General features: G+C 39.1%; 1 protein-coding gene across 3 annotated transcripts in view; it reads left to right on the forward strand.

The window, feature by feature from the left end:
- Positions 1-763: 763 nt before the first annotated feature.
- Positions 764-18,894, forward strand: part of CRCP (CGRP receptor component) — a 32,056-nt gene continuing 13,925 nt past the window's right edge. For 2 of the 3 annotated variants that reach the window (XM_081132681.1, XM_081132682.1), the window contains exons 1-4: positions 764-987; positions 10,721-10,757; positions 12,961-13,059; positions 16,241-16,335. In XM_081132681.1, the coding sequence (XP_080988807.1) occupies positions 779-987; positions 10,721-10,757; positions 12,961-13,059; positions 16,241-16,335 (440 nt within the window). In that variant the 5' untranslated portion in view covers positions 764-778. Of the gene's footprint in view, positions 988-10,720; positions 10,758-12,960; positions 13,060-16,240; positions 16,336-18,894 lie in introns of those variants that run through there. The other variant, XM_081132683.1, reaches the window with a different exon arrangement.

The raw sequence follows: 18,894 nt of genomic DNA on the forward strand, positions 1-18,894 counted from the left end.
TCCCCAATATACCAAATGTGCTACATGACTTTTCATGGCCTTGTATTATACTGTATGATTGAAAGATTTTATTAATTCCCCATTGTTGGGCATTTAGGCTATCTCCCAGCAAAAAACATCACTACACATCATCTTTCAAAGCTCCTGACGATTCCCTTTGGATAAATTCCTAGACAGGCCGGAAGGTCAGAGGCTGCCTCACCTTAGGGCTCTTCATGAGTACTTCTTTTTTTTGCCAAATAGCTCTCAAGGAAGAATGGGAACAGGGAGAAAGTAGGCTGGGGCTGTTTTTTAGACCTCTGTTATGCCCGGCGGGGCGTGGCTCAGTAGTTGAGGGTCGACCTAGGATCCAGGCGATCGGGGTTCGATTCCCAGTCAGGGCACATGCCCGGGTGGCGGGCTCAGTCCCCAGCCAGGGGCGGGCAGGAGGCCGCCGGTCCTGACTCTCTCATCACTGATGTTTCTCTCTCTCCCTCTCCTTTCCTCTCTCTGAAATCAATAAAGATATATTTAAAAAAAACCAAAAAACGAAAAGAGTCTGTTAAAACATACATACATAAAAGTGGACACGAGTGTATAGCTCGCTGAACTTTCGCGGATAAACTCACCGCGTGTCCAGCACGCAGATCATGAAAAGGAGCATTTCCAGCAGCCCGGAGCCGCCTCACCTGCTGGGCATCACTACTCTCAGGGGGGTGAGATTTTTAACGTCGCAAAGGACTACTAACGCGACCACGTCCTTGGAACCTGAGCTTATTAAAATTTTGGTCACGAAAACATGAGCAAAGAGCGCGGGGTACAGACGCTGACCTCGGCGGGCGGCACGGGGATCCCGCGGGGTCCGCCGGACTCCCGGCGTTCAGCGCGGCGATCCCGGCGTGCACCGCGGCGCGCGGCGTCGGCGACGCGGCGGCGGCGGCGGACGGCGGGAGTGGGATCTTTGCGCGCCCACGGCCAGAGGCGACGAGTCGGGCTCGACATGGAAGTGTAAGCCACCCAGGGCGCGTGCGGGCTGTGGGCCGAGGCTCACAGAGGGGGACGACTAGGTGTAGGGAGCTGAGAGGCGTGGGCGCTGGGCGACCCCCGTCAGGCCGCGTGGGGAGGGCGACGGGCGGGGAGGCGGGAAAGGAGGACTCGTTCTGCTCCTCTGAACCTCGGCCCGCGCTTCCCCCGGTGCCTAGGCCCGGGGCCGCGCGCCTCTCCGTGTGCCTGCTTCGTCCCTCGTTCATTTGCTTGCGTTTCCGGAGGCTGAGCCTGGACTGAGAAGGAATAAAACCTGGGTCTGCCCTGGAGGTACCTGGAGGAGAGAGGGATACACTGTGCCTGGGCCGTGGGCTCCCGGGAGCCCTGACTCTCAAGAGGCTCTCCAAGTTTGAGGAGGAGCACTGAGCCGTTTAAGGGACGAGGGAGGTGTTCTGGGAAGAGGGAAGTGCTTGAGCCTGGATTGTGACTGCAGAAACTGCACGGGGGTGTGTGTGGTAACAGCCATTCTAGCAGTTTAACTCCAGTCTTATCCGTGTTTGCTCGTTGTACTGCATGCACATGGGAGTTTTTGCAGCTACTCTGCATGTGGGTTTTTACATGGCTGACATTAATTCGTAGGCATACCTATAATTGTGTTCGTCTTTGGCACTGATGATTTAATACATAGATGTTTCCCTCTCTCTCTCTCTCTCCACCCCCCTCCCTTCCACTCTCTAAAAAAAAAAAAAAAAAAAAATCAGTGGAAAAAATAACCTCAGGTGCGGATAATAATAATACATTTTTCTTTATGTTCTTTTGCCTCATGTTTAATGGTTATATGTACCACTGTTTTTCAGACTTAAAAATACACAAATCATATGTTTATGTGCCTGAAATGAAAGCTTCACAAAACAGTACTTGCTGTATGCAGTACTCTATGATATTGTCTTGTCAAACCTACTAAAAAAGAGGAGACTTTGGCTAGAAATAAGTGACAGAGATTTATTCAAGGGTCTTAGAGGTTGCTAACTGGAAACACAGGCAAAAACCTAGAAGTGTTCCCAGGAAGAAGGGAAAGTTGAGTTCTTGTAGTAAAAGTCATATCCTTGAGAATAGTCAGTCGTGCATTCTTGGCCCTGGGATTGGTCTGGAACAGTTCTCAGATGTCAGGCCCTCTGGATGATGGATATCAGGTGGTCTAGAGGATGGGCACCAGGAGGTCCTTTAGGGGGTAGTCAGGGTTATCTGCCTGTTTGATATGTGTCTCAGCTCTGATGCTCAAACACTGGTGTCTGTCTAGGTATTGATGAAGGACTGGAGAATTCCAGAGTTTAAGTTATCAGGCTAGTTAAGACAAGAAAAAGAATTGTTTCCTCATGCCTTAAGCTTCATAATGTTAATAATTTAGTAATTTGGGTTAAATTACTTCATTTTATATTTTCCCTATCTTCACTCTTTCTTCAGTCTCTTCTCATTTAAACTTTGCCTGAACGTTGACCCACTAAATTTATTTTGCAATCCACTAATGGAGTTTAATCTGCCACTTGAAAAATATTCCTATTACTCTAGCCCAAGCCATCACGATCAATTTCCCTCTCTTCACTAAAGCATTTCCAGTCAGCATACAAACCTGCTTTAATTTATCCGTATTAAAAACTTCCTGCCCTGCCGTGGCTTAGCTGTTGAACATTGGCCTATGATCCAGGAGATCGAGGTTTGATTCTCGGTCAGGGCACATGCCCTGGTTGCGGGCTCAGTCTCATTGGGGGGCATGCAGGAGGCAGCTGACCATTGGCTCTCTCTTATCATTGATGTTTCTAGCTCTCTTTCCCTCTCTCTGAAATCAATAAAGATATGTTTAAAAAAACAACAAAACTTCTTCACCCCCACATTCATGCCACCTACTGCTCTATTTTTGCTTCCTGTCACAGCAGAACTTTTTAGAAGTGTTGTTTATCCCCTCATTCTCTTAGTCATTCTGTTGGGCCTTCATCCTCACTTATCTACAGAAAGGGGTCTGTGAAGATTCCCCACTGTTCTGTTCTCCACACAGCAGCCAGAGTGGTCTTTAAATGTTAGTTGAATCAACTCCTCTCCCTCCCCCACCCCATAAAACCCTTTATTGGCTTTCTGCTGTACTTAGAGGAAATTCAGTTTCCTTACTAGGACCTTAAGACCCTGTATAACCTCACATACTCACCAACTGTGTCTTTTGCCACTGTCCTCAGCCCCTAAACACACACACTTTTTAAAATATATCTTTATTGATTTCAGAGAGAGGAAGGGAGAGGGGGAGAGAGGAACATCAATGATGAGAGAGTCATTTATTGGCTGCCTCCCACAAGCTCCTGCTGGGGATCAAGCCCGCAACCCAGGCATGTGCCCTGAGCAGGAATCCAACCTCAATCTCCTGGATCACAGGTCGATGCTCAACCGCAGAGCCACGCCCAGCCTGGCAAAAGACACACACTTTCCATTGGCAGTCAGGTAGTTTCTGTAACCTTCCAAGCCCTTTGCTGCCTCAGGGCCTTTGCGTTGCTGTTTTCTTTGCCTGGTATACTTTCCCCCTTGTCCTGCTCTCTTATCCTTTTGATAGCTCAAGTTCAGTGTCCCTTTTCAATGTTGTGTTTCTTCTTCGTTCAAACCAAAATAATCCTCCTTTTTGTCTCTTATGACACTTTTCCCTTAAATAGTTATCAATTATAATAATAGATGTATGTTTACTTGTTTAGTGCCATGTCTTCCTCATGAGAGTGTAAGTGCTATGAAGGCAGGAGCCAGTGTCTGTTCACCTAGTGCTTAGCATGACATTTGGCACAGAGTAGGCATTCAGCAGATACTTGTTGAATGAAATAATATAATAATACTTCATTAGTGTAATAAATATAAATTAATTGGCTAGCTTCCCACTTGCTAGGCATATTGATTTTCCGATTTTCCTAAGTGAAATGGTTTGAATCAAGAGTTTCTGCTCTTGTAGCATCTTCTCTTATTTCTCTCAAGGTGTCCTTGACTTATTGAAGCTAATCAAGAATTTTGAAGCTAGCAGTTTATGGGAAAACTGAGTTTTCTGAGGCAGGCATGTAATTTGGGAGTAGAAGGGCCCCTGAAATGGGAAGGTCTGGAGGCCTAGCTTCTAGTTCCTCCCTGGCCTCCAGTATGAGGTATGACTTCTGGCAGAATGTTTCTTGGGATCTTCAGTGGAACCCTGAGTCTCTGAGAGGGCAAACATACTGTACCTCTGTCAGGCACTTCTAGTACCTGAAGCAAGAAGACACGAATGGTAAACTTCCCTGAGTTATTACTACTATTTTTTCTTCAATCACTGAGTAAATACCTACTGAGTGAATAAAACATAATAGACATACACTAGAAATTCTTTAAAGGTGAGGAATATTTATGCTTTTATTTGGTTGAATGACAATTTTTTTCATTGTTAGAGAATTTAATACCCTTCTCTTATGATTGATAGGATTAATGGACAAAAATAAGCAAAAATATAGATTTGTATCACAATGTAAATCATTTGACCTGGTTGAGGTTTATGGGATACTATATCCAATTACTGCACAGTACACATTCTTTTTAGTGCACATGGAGCATTGTATTTTACAATTTTCAGGGCTACCAAATAATTCCCAATAAATTTCAAAGAACTGAAATAATATACCCCATGTTCTCTGACGACAAAAGAATTAAATAAGACATCAGTAACAAAATATCCATAAAATTGCTAACTACTTCTTTTCTTTTTTTACTGAATTTATTGGTTAATAAAATTATGTAGGTTTCAGGTGTATAATTCTATATACATTATCTGTATATCGTATACTGTGTTCACCACCCCAAGTGAAGTCTCCTTCCATCACCACTTTTGAATGACAGATTTAAAAAATAAAATCTTCTTGAGCATCATTTGGAAACTTAGGTAAAAGGATACAAAAATTTCATAGCAAAATTAAGTATTTATATACTGTATATAAGGTATTTATATACTTGGAAAGCTTTGTGTTCACTCTTTTATTCTTGAACTTACTCTACATAGTTAGGAAAATGGACTGTATTTATCTCTGTACCACCTTTTTGAGATAGTGTTAGAATTTCCTTCATTTTATAGCTGGAAATACTGAGGTTTAAAGAAGTTAGCTAATAGGCCCTATAACAATTCAGTAACAGGACTGGAAAGAGGATAGTTGTTTGTTAGCTTCCAAGAGAATGCTACAGGTTAAATTGTTCATAGACCTGGATGGCTACCCAGTTTTCTTGTACCAGACTTCAGTTTTCCAGAACATGACTTGAATCAGTAACATAGGTTGAACATAAGAGAATTTGAGCAATTCCATTCGTCACTGCTTTCGTAAGAGTTAACTATGTGGCAATTAATAGGCACTGTTTGCATGGGCTTTTTGTGTGTGTTTCTAAGGGTAGTCTGCCAGTAGATCATTTTGTTCTGTTTGTCAGAACTTGGTTTTCCAAAGTAGTTGTTTACATCTATTAAATTGACTCAGCAAGTTAAGCAAAATTTATTTACAGGTTAAATTTCAAACAGCAAGTCAACTTCAGTCAATTAATTCATTACTTAAGGAAATTAAGTGACTGCCTGCCTGTTAGTATAGCTTTAGACAGTCTTTAAAATTCACTAGGAATATTTGCTTTAAACGCCTGTAAATAAAATCAGTAATATTCTTAGTCCTATAGGAGAATATAAAGTTTTGTGTAGATGGGCAGTTTCTAGAAGTCTGAATGCTTGTGAATGTATTATGTAATACTGAAGGGCTGAGCTGTAGAGCAGACAGTTCCTGCTCAGTAGGGATCAACAGCTTGTAAATATAATTGACAGGTGTGCCAATTGACGGGTTCTAGCCCTAAAAAAATTGGGGGGAAATGCATTTTATGTCTTCAATTATAAGTCATACTAATGTCTTTTTTAACCTTATGGAATTCTTTAGTTTTACATTTTCACTTTGCTCAACATGTTAATTTTTGAAAATTTTAAAAACGTGTTTTGAAAATTTTAAAACCTATGGAATAGTTGCAAAAAGAGCACCACAATTACCTTTGTATTCTTTACATAGAGTCAGCATTTGTTAACATTTACCTTATCTCTCTTGTATGTGCAGGCTCCCCCCCCCCCCCCCCCCAGTCACACACTGAAATTCTTAACCATTTGAGAGTTATTGATGTCTTGGTCATTTTACCCAGTCTTACAATTATTAAAATACAATCTATGTTCACATTTTTCCAGTTGTCCCAATAATGTTTGTTTGTTTTTACCAATTCATGATCCAGTCAAGAATCACACACTGCGTTTAGTTGTCATGTTTCTTTAATCTCCTTTACTCAAAAAATAATTTCCTAGCCTTTCTGTGTGTGTGACATTGGCATTGTGACAAATGACATTGATATTTGAAGGATTTAGGCCAGTTGTTTTGAAGTCTATTCCTCAATTTGGATTTTTCTAATTATATCTTCATGGCTATATTCAACTTAAACATTTTTTGACAGGATTGCTATAAGGGATGTGTCTTTCTCAGTGCATCACATCATCATTATTGGTGCTGTTAAATAGGATAACTTGATAAAGTTGATGTTTGTCAAATCTCACTATACCCTCTTCCCAACAACCTGTCACTTAGTGGTGGTTACAATAACTTTTTCAGGATAAAACTGCCTTAAAAAATTTTCCCAGTACATAGTTCATTTAGGACTTTATAAAAGGTAGATATTATACACTCATTGAAAATTTATTGAATAAGGAAGGCCTAACGTATATTGATATTTATTTACTCTATTAGCTGAATTTTAAAAAATTATCTTACTGCTTTGCCGACATCACTCTCCAGTTCCTGGTTAACCTCGGTTGTGTGTTGAATAGGAATAACACTGATGAAATAAAATGATGAAAAAAAATCAGATGCCAGTTCGAATTTATGAAATTAGAAATTAGCTTGGATTTACTTTTGGCAACTTGGTTGGAATGTTTCTGGCTCAGAATTATGACATACCAAACTTGGCTTAAAAACTTGAAGAAATTAAAAAGGACTTGAATGCCAAGAAGAAACCACCTAGTTCATGAGGCCAGTTCCAGCACTGCCTCCAGGAAATCCTGACTCTACTCTTCTCCAGGGCCTCCATTACATCTGAACCAAAAACTTCTGTCTTGTCTCCTCTGCCTCAGCCTTTGCCAGACCCTGCATTGCTTAGAGCCCAAATGGGGCCACAAGTTAAGAACTGTCCTTACTTTTCCAACATCCTCACCTCCTCCCTTCCTCCTTCCAGCTGCTTGGGAGGGCCTAAAACCGGAATTATGGTGCTAGATTAGTAAATGTGATCTTTAATTAGTGGTCTCTCCCTTATTCTTTGTGATTTCTACTGCCTTTTTTTTTTTTTTTTTTTTTAATTATTGATTTCAGATTGAGGAAAGGAGAGGGAGAGACAGAGATAGAAACATCAATGATGAGAGAGTCATTGATTGGCCGCCCCCTTCACGCCCCCGACTAGGGATGAAGCCCACAACCCCAGCGCGTGCCCTGACCAGGAATCGAACCCCGATCACCTGGATCCTAGGTCGATGCTCAACCGCTGAGCGACGCCCGGCGGGCTCTACTGCCTTTTTAAAAAAAAATTGATGAGTTTTGTATAGCTGATCAGATATAAATAATACAGATTTCATAGGTTAATTATAATGGGTGTTTAAGTATTTGGTACTAAGTAATGTTGTTTCAGGGTCATTAAAATTAAATCTAGAAGCCAGTTTCTGGTGAATTATCCACTTATTTTATACTGTTCTCAGTATAACTGACATATATAACTCCATAGTTGCTAATTTAACCAATAAATCAATTTGCTACTCCTCAGCTGGAAACTATATTCTGAGAACCCCACCAGGAACTGGGGAATTAAAAAATATGTAAAATAATGGCCTTTGTCCTCAGTAGACTTCATAGTCTAGTATGCATGCGTTTCCTTAAAGATGTTTTTGATCTGGCTCTTTTTCCTCAAAAGAATCATACTTAATTTAAGTATGGGTGCATTTGACTTTACGTGATGGATAAATGGCAAGTTGTCTATAAAGGAAATTTTATGCCTTTAAAAAAAATTAAAAAGTTAAAAAAATCTTACTAATGAAGGAATCAATGAGTAAATCAGCTTCTTCCAACTAGTCTGCAGGATACAATACCTGTTTAAGCATCCATTGTGCTACTGGTACCAAAACAGAGGTTCATTAAAATAAACATGAGAGAGAGTTTCCCTCCTTTGGATATTGGCTTTAGAACAGGCCGATGATGTTCTTTGGGTTCTTGCATTAACAATATTGACTTGGGCAATGAGGCAATAACTTGGAAGAGCCAGGGACAGATTTCCCAGGGCATGGACTCTTCTGGGAGGGGCCATGATTTGGAAATGAAGTTGTAACAGTGGTACCTGCGATGGCTCCATTAGCCTTGAGGAAAAATAACATTTGTATTTTTCCTCAGCCTGGTTTGTTCCAGGCAGTGTCTTAGTTGCTGTGTATTTTATTGCACACAGGGAGTAGTAACTCAATTTCAAGCCAAGATAGGAGGAAGCTATGTGGGTTGGCTTCCTGATTAATTAGGCAAAGATGACATGATTTGATTTGTCATTTTCAATTTTAAATGAGCCACATCACATACACTAATTATGTATTGTCCTTCCTATGGTCAGTTCCTTTTAAATATGATGTTCTATATGACTCGAGTGCAGTTGTGGTTATTTGGGCAAAGCAGCACTTTTGTGAAATCCTGAATATTTGTTGAATGACTGGTAGCATTTGGTAAGCTTCACATGCTCATTTGATTACAGTGCTGACATCACTGTGCTGATGACGAAGGCCTAGGTCGTATCCTTTTGTTAACCACCTACTAGTTTTGCTTTATTTATTGACTGGGGAAATCACCCATCTGTTTGACCCATGAATTTGAAATTTTGTATCTTTTTCATCATATAGCTTCACTCCTGGTTTAAGAACATGCAATAGTCTTTGTTGCACATTATGTCAAGTCCAAACTCCTTCCTGAGTTAGGATTCTACATTACCAATTTCCATTTGTCCAGTCCAGCCTTACTTTTCACAGTTCCATAGTTATTGTCCACTTCAGTTAGGCTTATTACTGTGTGACCTTAAGCAAGTTTTAAAATCTTCGAGCCTCAGTTTAATCTATAAAGAAGAAATAATAGCTCCTACATTACAAGATTTTTAGTGAGAATTAAGTGAGATGATATCTTTTAAAAATAATAGCCTCCATTTAGGGAGGTCTTAATAAGTTCCAGAGCTATGCTATGCTTTAAAAATTTGTTGTCTCTTTTCATCCTTATAACAGCTTTATGGGGTAGGAAGAAGTTGTGGTAGTGATAGTAGCACAGGTAGCAGTGATAATAGATGGCATAAAGTGCCTGTGTTCCAGGTGCTTTACATATTTCAATTTAATCCTATAAACAGGATATGATATTGGTACTATAATTGCCTTTTTTTTTTTTTAATCCTCACCCGAGTATATTTTTTTCATTGCTTTTCAGAGAGGGGTTGGGGATGGGGGAGAAATATTGATGTGAGGGAGACACATCAGTTGGTTGCCTCCCACATGTGGGTTGGAGCCTACAACTGAGGTACATATCGTTGGCTGGAATAAAATCCAGGACCCTTCAGTCCGCAGGCTGACGCTCTAACCACTGAGCCAAAACAGGTAGGGCTATAATTGCTATTTTATAAATGAGGAAATTTAAGCACAGAGAGGCTCAATAACTTGCCTAAATTGCATAGCTAATGTACAGTGGAACTGGGTTTAGAACCCAGGCTACACTTCTAGGTACCAGTTTATCCCCATTTTTTGTTTGTTTGTTTGTTTTAGATAAGGAAGCTTAAAGGGGTTAATTAACTCATTAAAACTCGTATACGTTATAAGTAGCTGGGTCATAATGTGAACCCAGATATTTGTCTGATTTCAAAACTGTGCTTATAATTATTATACTAGACTTCCTTCAGACTATTGAAAACAATAAATGCTTTCTGATATTATAGAATGGATCAATTACAATTTAATGCAAGTCACATTGCTGTGCTCATTCTTAAATAAAAGATGACATTTTGTGTTGATTGACTGTTACACAGGGGTGTCAGTCTTTTCTCCACAGCTCGGTACATGAACTGTACCTGTTGAACTGATATAGAAGGTGAACATCATTGTCATAGTTTTGTGGGTATCTGGCAAGATTTCTGACATTGCTGGAATTCCCAGTGGTGAAGCTAGTGTTAAGGATCCCATTTCTGGTGATTCAGCAGGAGGACTTGGCTGCCCAAGATGTCAATAGCTGATGGAAGGCAGATAGTACTGGGAAGAGGTCATGGCTGTGGGATGAGACAGCACTGTTTCTCCGGATAATTCTGGCACTGTCATACTGTTTATTGATCCCCCACCCCGGTGTTCTTCCTGTAACTTTCCTCTGATGTCTGACTTCTCTTAACTTCTACCTACATAGATTAGGGATAAGTAGAATATTTTACTCACCTATTTGGTGATGGATGGGTGATATACTATGGCTGTAAAAAGGAAGATATGTTCTGAAATTGTCCATTACCAGATAAACCAGTAGGATTTAGGACATATCTCCTAAAGATTGTAGTCCCTAAATTCCTGAACTGGACTTACTGAATTTTGACAGAGGAATTATTGCACAGATATTTAATTCATACAAAAGGATACAAACCCAGACTATGATAATTTACTTTTCTTTTGCAGGAAGGATGCCAATTCTGCACTTCTCAGTAACTATGAGGTAAATAGCTTTGAAGTATTTTCCTCTCTGATAGTTTGTTCTTTGCTTTTGAAGATTATTGAATTAGTTGTGGTTAGAAATGACTGAATTGATTTGAATTTTCCATTTTAAAATAGAACAGATGGCACCATCTGGTGGACCTTGAGATAATCTAAGCTTGGTAAATTACAGTAATTCAGGAAAGCTGGAAAGACTTTAGTGTACAGTAGGCAACCTTTCCCAAATCTGAAAATTTTATTTTACTTTTTTTTTTTTTAAATATGTCTCTCTTAATTTCAGAGAGAGGAAAGGAGAGGGAGAGAGAGATAGAAACATCAATGATGAGAGTCATTGATCAGCTGCCTCCTGCATGACCCCCGCTGGGAATCAAGCCCACAACCCGGGTATGTGCCCCAACCAGGAATTGAACCCCCATCTCCTGGATCATAGGTCGATGCTCAACCGCTGAGCCATGCCTGGCCGGGCAAATCTGAAAATTTTAGATCTTCATTTGGGATGCCTTCATGAGGGATGGAAGTGTCTATTTTGGAACTGTTTCTATCAGCAGAAGTTTTTATTAAAATATATATGCCTTTTCTTAATTATCATTCTTTACCTATAAGATACTTTTATGTCATTATTTTGATATCCTCATAATAGCCTCATAAATATTAAAATCTTCATTTTGAAAGTGAGAGCTTAGTTGACTCACCATTATGAATAATTTAGTAAAAACTAACAGATTGGGGATTTGGGGGCCTGAGGGTTGGGTCTTTGGGGAAAGGGAGGAAAGAAGGAAAAGAGGTTGGTGAGGGGGGAGATGCAGCATTATTTTTGCCTACCTTCCATTTTGCCTGGATCTTCTTTGGTACTAGCAAAGCTATCTGATAGGTTAATTTCAGGTGTAGAAAGAACTACTCGTATATTCATTGTTAGTTTTTCATATGCTAGAGTCTAAACTCATAAAGACCTGTAAGAGATTTGGGTCTCCAATGTGTAATATATATAGAAGGTAGTAGAATTAATACAGTTGGCCATATCTGTCTCTGCAGAAGAAATGGTTGCTGGTCAAGCCATTGGATTTTAGGAACCTCCTTGTCCAGTTTGGAGTTTGCTAAATGTTTGGGTGTTTTATCCACTGGAAAAACATTGCATTAATTGAGTCTCATGCCACTATTTCTGAAAATAACAGGCAGGCGAGGAGTTGCCTTGTATCTAGTAATGATCTGTGAATCTATATTTCCCTCAATTTTCTGGTATAATCTTTAAAACAGCAAAGAGATATACTCCCCACATCCTCCTTAACATTAATACATGTTTCTCCTTTTTGGTAAACTGTATTTTAGCACTTGCCTCATAATTTCTCTTTCCCAAAATAAATTTTACTAGATTTTCATATTGGAGCAGTAGAATCTATTTTTTAATAAAAATTATTTATTTTAGTCCTAGCCGGTTTGGCTCAGTAGTGATTGTGTCGGCTTGCGGATTGAAGGGTCCTGGGTTTGATTCCAGCCAAGGGCGCACATACCTCCATTGCAGGCTCAACCCCTGGCCCCAGTCAGGGCATGTGCGGGAGACAACCAGTTGATGTATCTCTCTCACATCGATGTTCCCCTCTCTTCCCTCTCTCTCTCTCTCTCTCTCTCTCTTTCCCTTCCATTCTCTCTGAAAAGCAATGGAAAAAATATCCTCAGGTGAGGATTAAAAAATTACTTATTTTAGAAAAATATACTTTTTTTTTTTTTTTTTAAGATATCTTTATTGATTTCAGAGAGAGGAAGGGAGAGGAAGAGAGAGAGGTAGAAACATCAATGATGAGAAAGTCATTGATCGGCTGCAGCCCGCAACCCGGGCATGTGCCCCTGACCCGGAATCGAACTCTGATCTCCTGGATCCTAGGTCGATGCTCAACCACTGAGTCACACCCGGCTGGGCTAGAAAAATATACTTTTAAATACTCAGAATATTTTTGAGATCAGAGATGATCAGAGATATGGTATATATTGGTAGGAAACATTTGAAATATTTTAAGTAAACTAATGAATTTGAATTATTTGACTTAGATAAAAGAGCATTTTTAAAATGTCACATACTACTTGGATTTCTATTTGCTCTAATGAAAGAGTTGGGGGGTACTATTTTATTTATCTTCAAAATCACTGACCTTGTAATAGATATATTTTTCAAACTTCTCTATAAGAATCTTTTATATATCTTTTCCTAGGTGTTCCAGTTACTAACTGATCTGAAAGAACAGCGTAAAGAGAGTGGAAAGAATAAACACAGTTCTGGGCAACAGAACTTGAATACTATCACCTATGAAGTAAGCCTAGACTTCTGGTTGAGAGGCATTGGTTTATTCTTCTGATGACTAGCCACCAAGATTGCCTATTATTTGATTTGAATAACTGTGCTATAACCCCGTTTTTATTCTCTTTATAAAGGTGGAAAGAGTTTGGCTAATTGCAAGGGTTATCCAACTACAAAATTAGAGGGAATAGCCTATAAGACTGCGCTCACTCCTAACACTAATTTCAAGTCGGGTCCCAAGATCACCCTCAGATTCAGTTATTTTCTAGAAGTACTCACAGAACTTACCGAAAACTGTCATATTCACAGTTACTGTTAATTACAGGAAAAGGGTACAGAGTAAAATTGGCTAAGGGAAGAAGCAAATGGGGCAGATTTCAGGAGAAATATCAGATACAGAACTTCCATTGTTGTCTTAATGTGGCCGTATGTGACAGTATGCACAGAATGTTGTCAACCAGGGAAGCTCAGCTGAACTTCAGTGTCTGGAGATTTTATTGGGGCTCTATTACACAGGCATGATTGAAGGATTAATTGCCCATGTAGCTCATCTCAGCTTCCAGGCTGAGTGATATTGTATGACCCCAAGCCCCTATACTAAGTCACATTGTTGAGGCTATCCAGTATGATCTAAGGCCCAAGACAAAGAACTCCTATTAGCTATAATATTCCAAGAGTCTGGAGATTACCTCCCAGAAGCTGAAGTCAAAGGCCAGACCTTTTCTTTGGGCAGTGCCAAATTTTTTATTACATAAATAGTGATACTTGATATTCTAGAAAATTTAGAACGCCCCAAAAAGTGTAAAGAAGACAGCAAAAGTAATTCATAATCTTGATATCTAGTGGACATTTTGCTGCATTCTGTCCCAGCCTTATGCTTTGTCCTTAAAAAAGAAAGTTTAAGCCATTATATTTGTTATAGGTGATGTTCAGTTTTGTATCTGTCATTTTAATGTGGGTTTTTTTTTTTTTGCTATTCCAGTTCTAATTTCATCTCTAGAGGATTTGTTTTTCATTTCTTTAACTTATCTTTTCAAAGATATTATTAAACTTGAATTAATTTATCATAATCCCTTTAAGGAAAATAAAGGGTTTATTTTTGTCACCATTCCTCCTCAATTTGGCTCATTTAATCATATATTTAAAACCCTGTCATTCATTCATGTTCTTTAACATTATATAGTTCATCTCTTTAAAGAAGAAAAAAACATTTGGTAATTAGTTTTATAAACAAATTTTAAAACTTAAGTGCTTTTAACTACACATTTAATCAGTTTAAGCTCATTGCCACTCAAGTTTTTGCTATTAATTTGTGGTACCTTAAGGAAAGCTATAGTGGTACTAAATATTTTGAGACTTTTTATACCTGAATATATTTCAAGTGTTTTTTTTTAGTTTTATTTTGAGAATGTGGTTATTAAAGCTGGGGTCAGTGAAACAAGGAAGGGCTTAGGGTAGAAGAAGCAACAGGAGAGAGCCTAGGTGGGGCTGCTTTGGCTTTCTGAGAAAAGTTCCAGTGACAGAAGTGAGCCAAGATGGGGTTGCTATTGGCTCACTGAAAAGTCACAGAAAAGGGAGCCTTTGAGACAGGTTCAGGGGTTTAGCCCTAGACAGCTGCTGCCGCCTATTGCTCCCCTGGTTGCAATTCTCGCGGGGACCCTTAGAGTTTAGGAGATGCATGGCTGAGAGGTCAGGAAGGCATGGGTGCGCTCCTGGGAGGGAGTTCTTAATGTGAATGACAACTCATCTGAATATGGAGTTTTTGGCTTCAACTTTTATTCTGCAGGGCTCTATACATATTACTTCATCTATTAGTATTTGTTATTATGGAGGAGTGTGAGACCAACCTGATGTTTGCACTTTTGAGAGAGACTTGACTTAGGTGCTGATGGTACTGTTTATTTTTCAGGTTTGAATTTCTTTCCAAATTATGTCTAGGTGGGGTTCCCTTTAAAAAACAAATAAAACCCTTTTATTTTGAAATAATTTTACAGAAGAGTTATAAAGATAGTGCTGAGAGTTCCCTTGTACCCTTCCCCTAGTTTTCCCTATGTAAATCTTACATAACCATGGTACAATTATTAAAACTAAGACATTAACTTTGGTACATATTGTTAAGCTAAACTATATATTTTATTTGCTATTTCCCAGTTTTCCCACAGATGGCTTTTTTTTTTCTTTTCCTTTTCTGTTCAAGGATCTAGTCCAGGACATCATTTTGTATTTAGTTAACATGTCTCCTCAATATCTTCTGATCTGTGCTCCTTAGTCTTTCCTAGTCATCCATGACCTTAACACTTATGAAGAGTACTGGTCAGATATTTTGTAGAATGTCCCTCGATTCTGTTATGTATGATATCTGCTCATGACTAGACTGAAGTTAATGGCTTTGGGGAAAGAATACCATATAGGTGATACAGAGTACATGATATCAGTGTCTTATTACTGATTCTGTTAACTTTGATCATTTGGTTAAGGTGCTTTCTGCCTGGTTTCTCCACTGGAAAGTTGCTGTTTTTCCATTTCCATATTCTATTAGAAAGGAGTTGCCAAGTCCAGCTCATTCAAGGGGAAGAGGAGTACGCTTCACTTCTTGCAGGGAGGGATACCAATGAATTTGAGGACATATGTTAAAACCATCACAGTAATTAATAAATATTTTGGGGAAGATGCTTTGAAGCTATGCATATATCCCATTTTTCCTTAATCTTTTGCCCACTAATGTTAGCATTTATTGGTCGGTCTTTCCTGCAGTAATTATTACTGTGGTAGAGCTGCCTAATGGTGATTTATTTCCCTCATTTCTTTTATGTTTACTAGTTAGAATTCTGTAAGAAATGGTTGTTAATTCTCATCTATTTATTCAGTCATTTATGTCCATATGGATTCATGGCTATTTGTTTTATTCTTTGGGTTTCCTGTATTTAAAGAAATTATCTGAAACATGATAATGCAATTCAGATTGAATTTTTTCTTTTTAAGATCAGAAAAGTTTTCTTCTAAAATTTCAGTAGTTATTCTTCCTATACTAGCTCCTGGTTTTCTTTTTGAGGAATTCTTATTATTGAAGATTGACTCTCCTGAAGGCATTTGTTTTATAAAGATTTTGGAGACAAAATTATAGCATACTAAATTACAGTCACTGCCTTCCCTTTTTCTCATTCAGATTTGCTTTTTCCTTTTTTTTTTTGTAGACATTAAAATACATATCAAAAACACCATGCAGTCACCAGAGTCCTGAGATTGTCAGGGAATTTCTCACAGCAATGAAAAGCCACAAGTTGACCAAGTAAGTAAAAATTATCTTAAGTAGGAAGAGTGACACACAATCAAATAACTTACAAAAGCCACCCTCAGCAACTTTGTATTTATATTTAGTTGTTAATTCTAATTAACACTCAGTGTGTTCGTTTTTAAAAAATTGATTTTAGAGAGAGAGAGAGAAAGAGAAACATTGATTTGTTGTTCCACTTATTTAGGCATTCATTGGTTGATTCTTGTATGTGCCCTGACCGGGAATCGAACTGTGATCTCCTGGATCCTAGGTCAGTGCTCAACCACTGAGCCATGCCTGGTAGGGCTGTCTTATTTTTTAATTGTAAAATACACAGAACATTAAATTTATCATCTTAGCCATGGTTGGGTAGGTCATACATTGAAATAGTATTTAGCAGTGTTTTAACATTTATGTTCTATAATTTTAAATATTTTATTTTATTTATTTATTTTAAAATATATCTTTATTGATTTCAGAGGGAGGAAAAGAGAGGGGGAGAGAGAGATAGAAACGTCAATGATGAGAGAGTCATTGATTGGCTGCCTCCTGCACGCCCCTGACTGGGGATCGAGCCCGAAGCCCGGGCATTTGCCCTGACTGGGAATCGAATCCCGATTGCCTGGATCCTAGGTCGACGCTCAACCGCTGAGCCATGCCTGGCCGGGCTAATTTTATATATTTTAAAGAACTTAAGAGTACAAAAATAGTCTTTTATGTTTCCCTAGAATTTTACCATTTCTTTTGCTCTTCATTTATTCCTGAAGTTCCGTGTTTACTTTTTACTGTTTACTTCAGCCTGAAGAACTTCCTTTAGCACTTCTTTTAGAACAGGTCAGCTGGCTGCAAATTTTCTTAGTGTTCTTTCAACAGAGAATGTTATTTTCTTTAATTACTGAAGGATCTTTTCTTTCAGCCCTTTAAAGATGTTATTTCAGTGGCTCCTGACTGCCATGCTTTCTGATGAGTAATCTGTGGTCAGGCAAATATGTAATGTGTTGTTTTCCTCTGGCTGCTTTCAGTATTTTTTCTTGTCTTTGGTCTCTGAAATTTTGATTTTTTAAAATTTTATTTTTGCTGAACTTCTTAAGTATGTAAATTTTTATTTCTTACCAAATCTGTGAAGTTTGGGGCCATTATTTTTTGAAATATTAGTTCTGCTCCAATCTCATTCTCCTTTCTTTCCAAGCTCCAAAAGCACAACTGTTAGAACTTTGATAATTGTTCTATAGGTCCCCAGGGCTCTGTTCTCTCTTTTTGTTTGTAAACAAGGAAACTTTTTATTAACATTTCCCAAACCTATATGCCTATTACTCTCAGTCCTTAATTGGAGCATGTGTGATCACATTGATACAAAAAGCTTTGGCTAATAGAAACACAAGTAGAGGATCAGGACTTGGGGAAGGGAGCAGAGGAAGAAAATCATTCATCACCTTTCCTCTAGATCTGTTTTGACTGTCACAAAGATACAGATCTCAGACTACAGAGGTTGCATGCAGTTTCAGCTGGTCTGCATCTTCTCATGTGACAGTATTCTCTTTCAATCTGCCGTTCTTCTGTAGACTCAGTGGAGCAGTTCTGTCCAGTAGAACTTTCTGTGGCAATGGCAATATTTCTCTGCTCTGTCCTACACAGTAGCTTCTAGCCACATGTAGTGTTGATCATTTAAATGTTACAAAGGAACTGCATTTTTAGTTTTATTTAATTTTAATTAAATTTAAGTATTAATAGCCATATATGGTCAGTTGCTGGCATGTTGGACAAAGCCATTTTATAATAACTCTTTTGGATTGACTTCATCTCACAGCCATATACAGAATTTAAGTGGCCTTTACAAATCCTTTGCTGAATGATTCTAAAACTTTATGCCAGCCCTTGCCCCAAAACCAGACAATTCAGTTCCTCCCAGTATGTTCCTGGTGCCTTTCGAGCTGGTTTCCCCAGCACTGCAGCTGAGAGCCAGTATGTCCCTGTGGGCCCTTTAAGAGGAATGCCTGGGACTCCAGCAGCCCTCTATCTCACTTAGCCATAACCCCTGCTTGTTTTCACAGCCAGAAGTTATGGGGACTTCTCTTCCAGGCACTGGAACCCTGGGCTAGGGGGCATGGTGTGGGTCTGGGACTCCTCACTCTTTGGGGGACCTCCACAGCTGAGATACCTCTCCCAATTTTTAACTGCCACAGGTGGGTGTGGGACCAGCTTGTTCCATGTCTCTGCACCTCCTACCAGCCTTTACATGGCTGCTGCTTTATATCCTTAATTATAGGACTTCCTGTTAGCTAGACTTCAGGCCATTTTCAATGATGGTTGTTCTGTAGTTTAATTGTAATTATGAGGTGGTCATGGGAGGAGGCAAGTACAGCATTTACTCTGCCTTCTTGACTCAAAGCCTTTCCTAATTCTTCCATTGCTGTCCTCCTTAGTTTCAGCCTTCTCCTGATTTCTTGGCTGTAATCTCCATTTGAATTGGCGATTCAACCAAAGTAAGCAAAATCTTTTAACAATTTCATGTCTACTTTTAATTAAATGGTTGATTTCTGGAGCAGATTAACATATACATAGGCTATTCATGAC

This window comes from Miniopterus schreibersii (assembly GCF_964146895.1).
Source record: "Miniopterus schreibersii genome assembly, chromosome: 3".
Classification (NCBI taxonomy): Eukaryota; Metazoa; Chordata; class Mammalia; order Chiroptera; family Miniopteridae; genus Miniopterus; species Miniopterus schreibersii.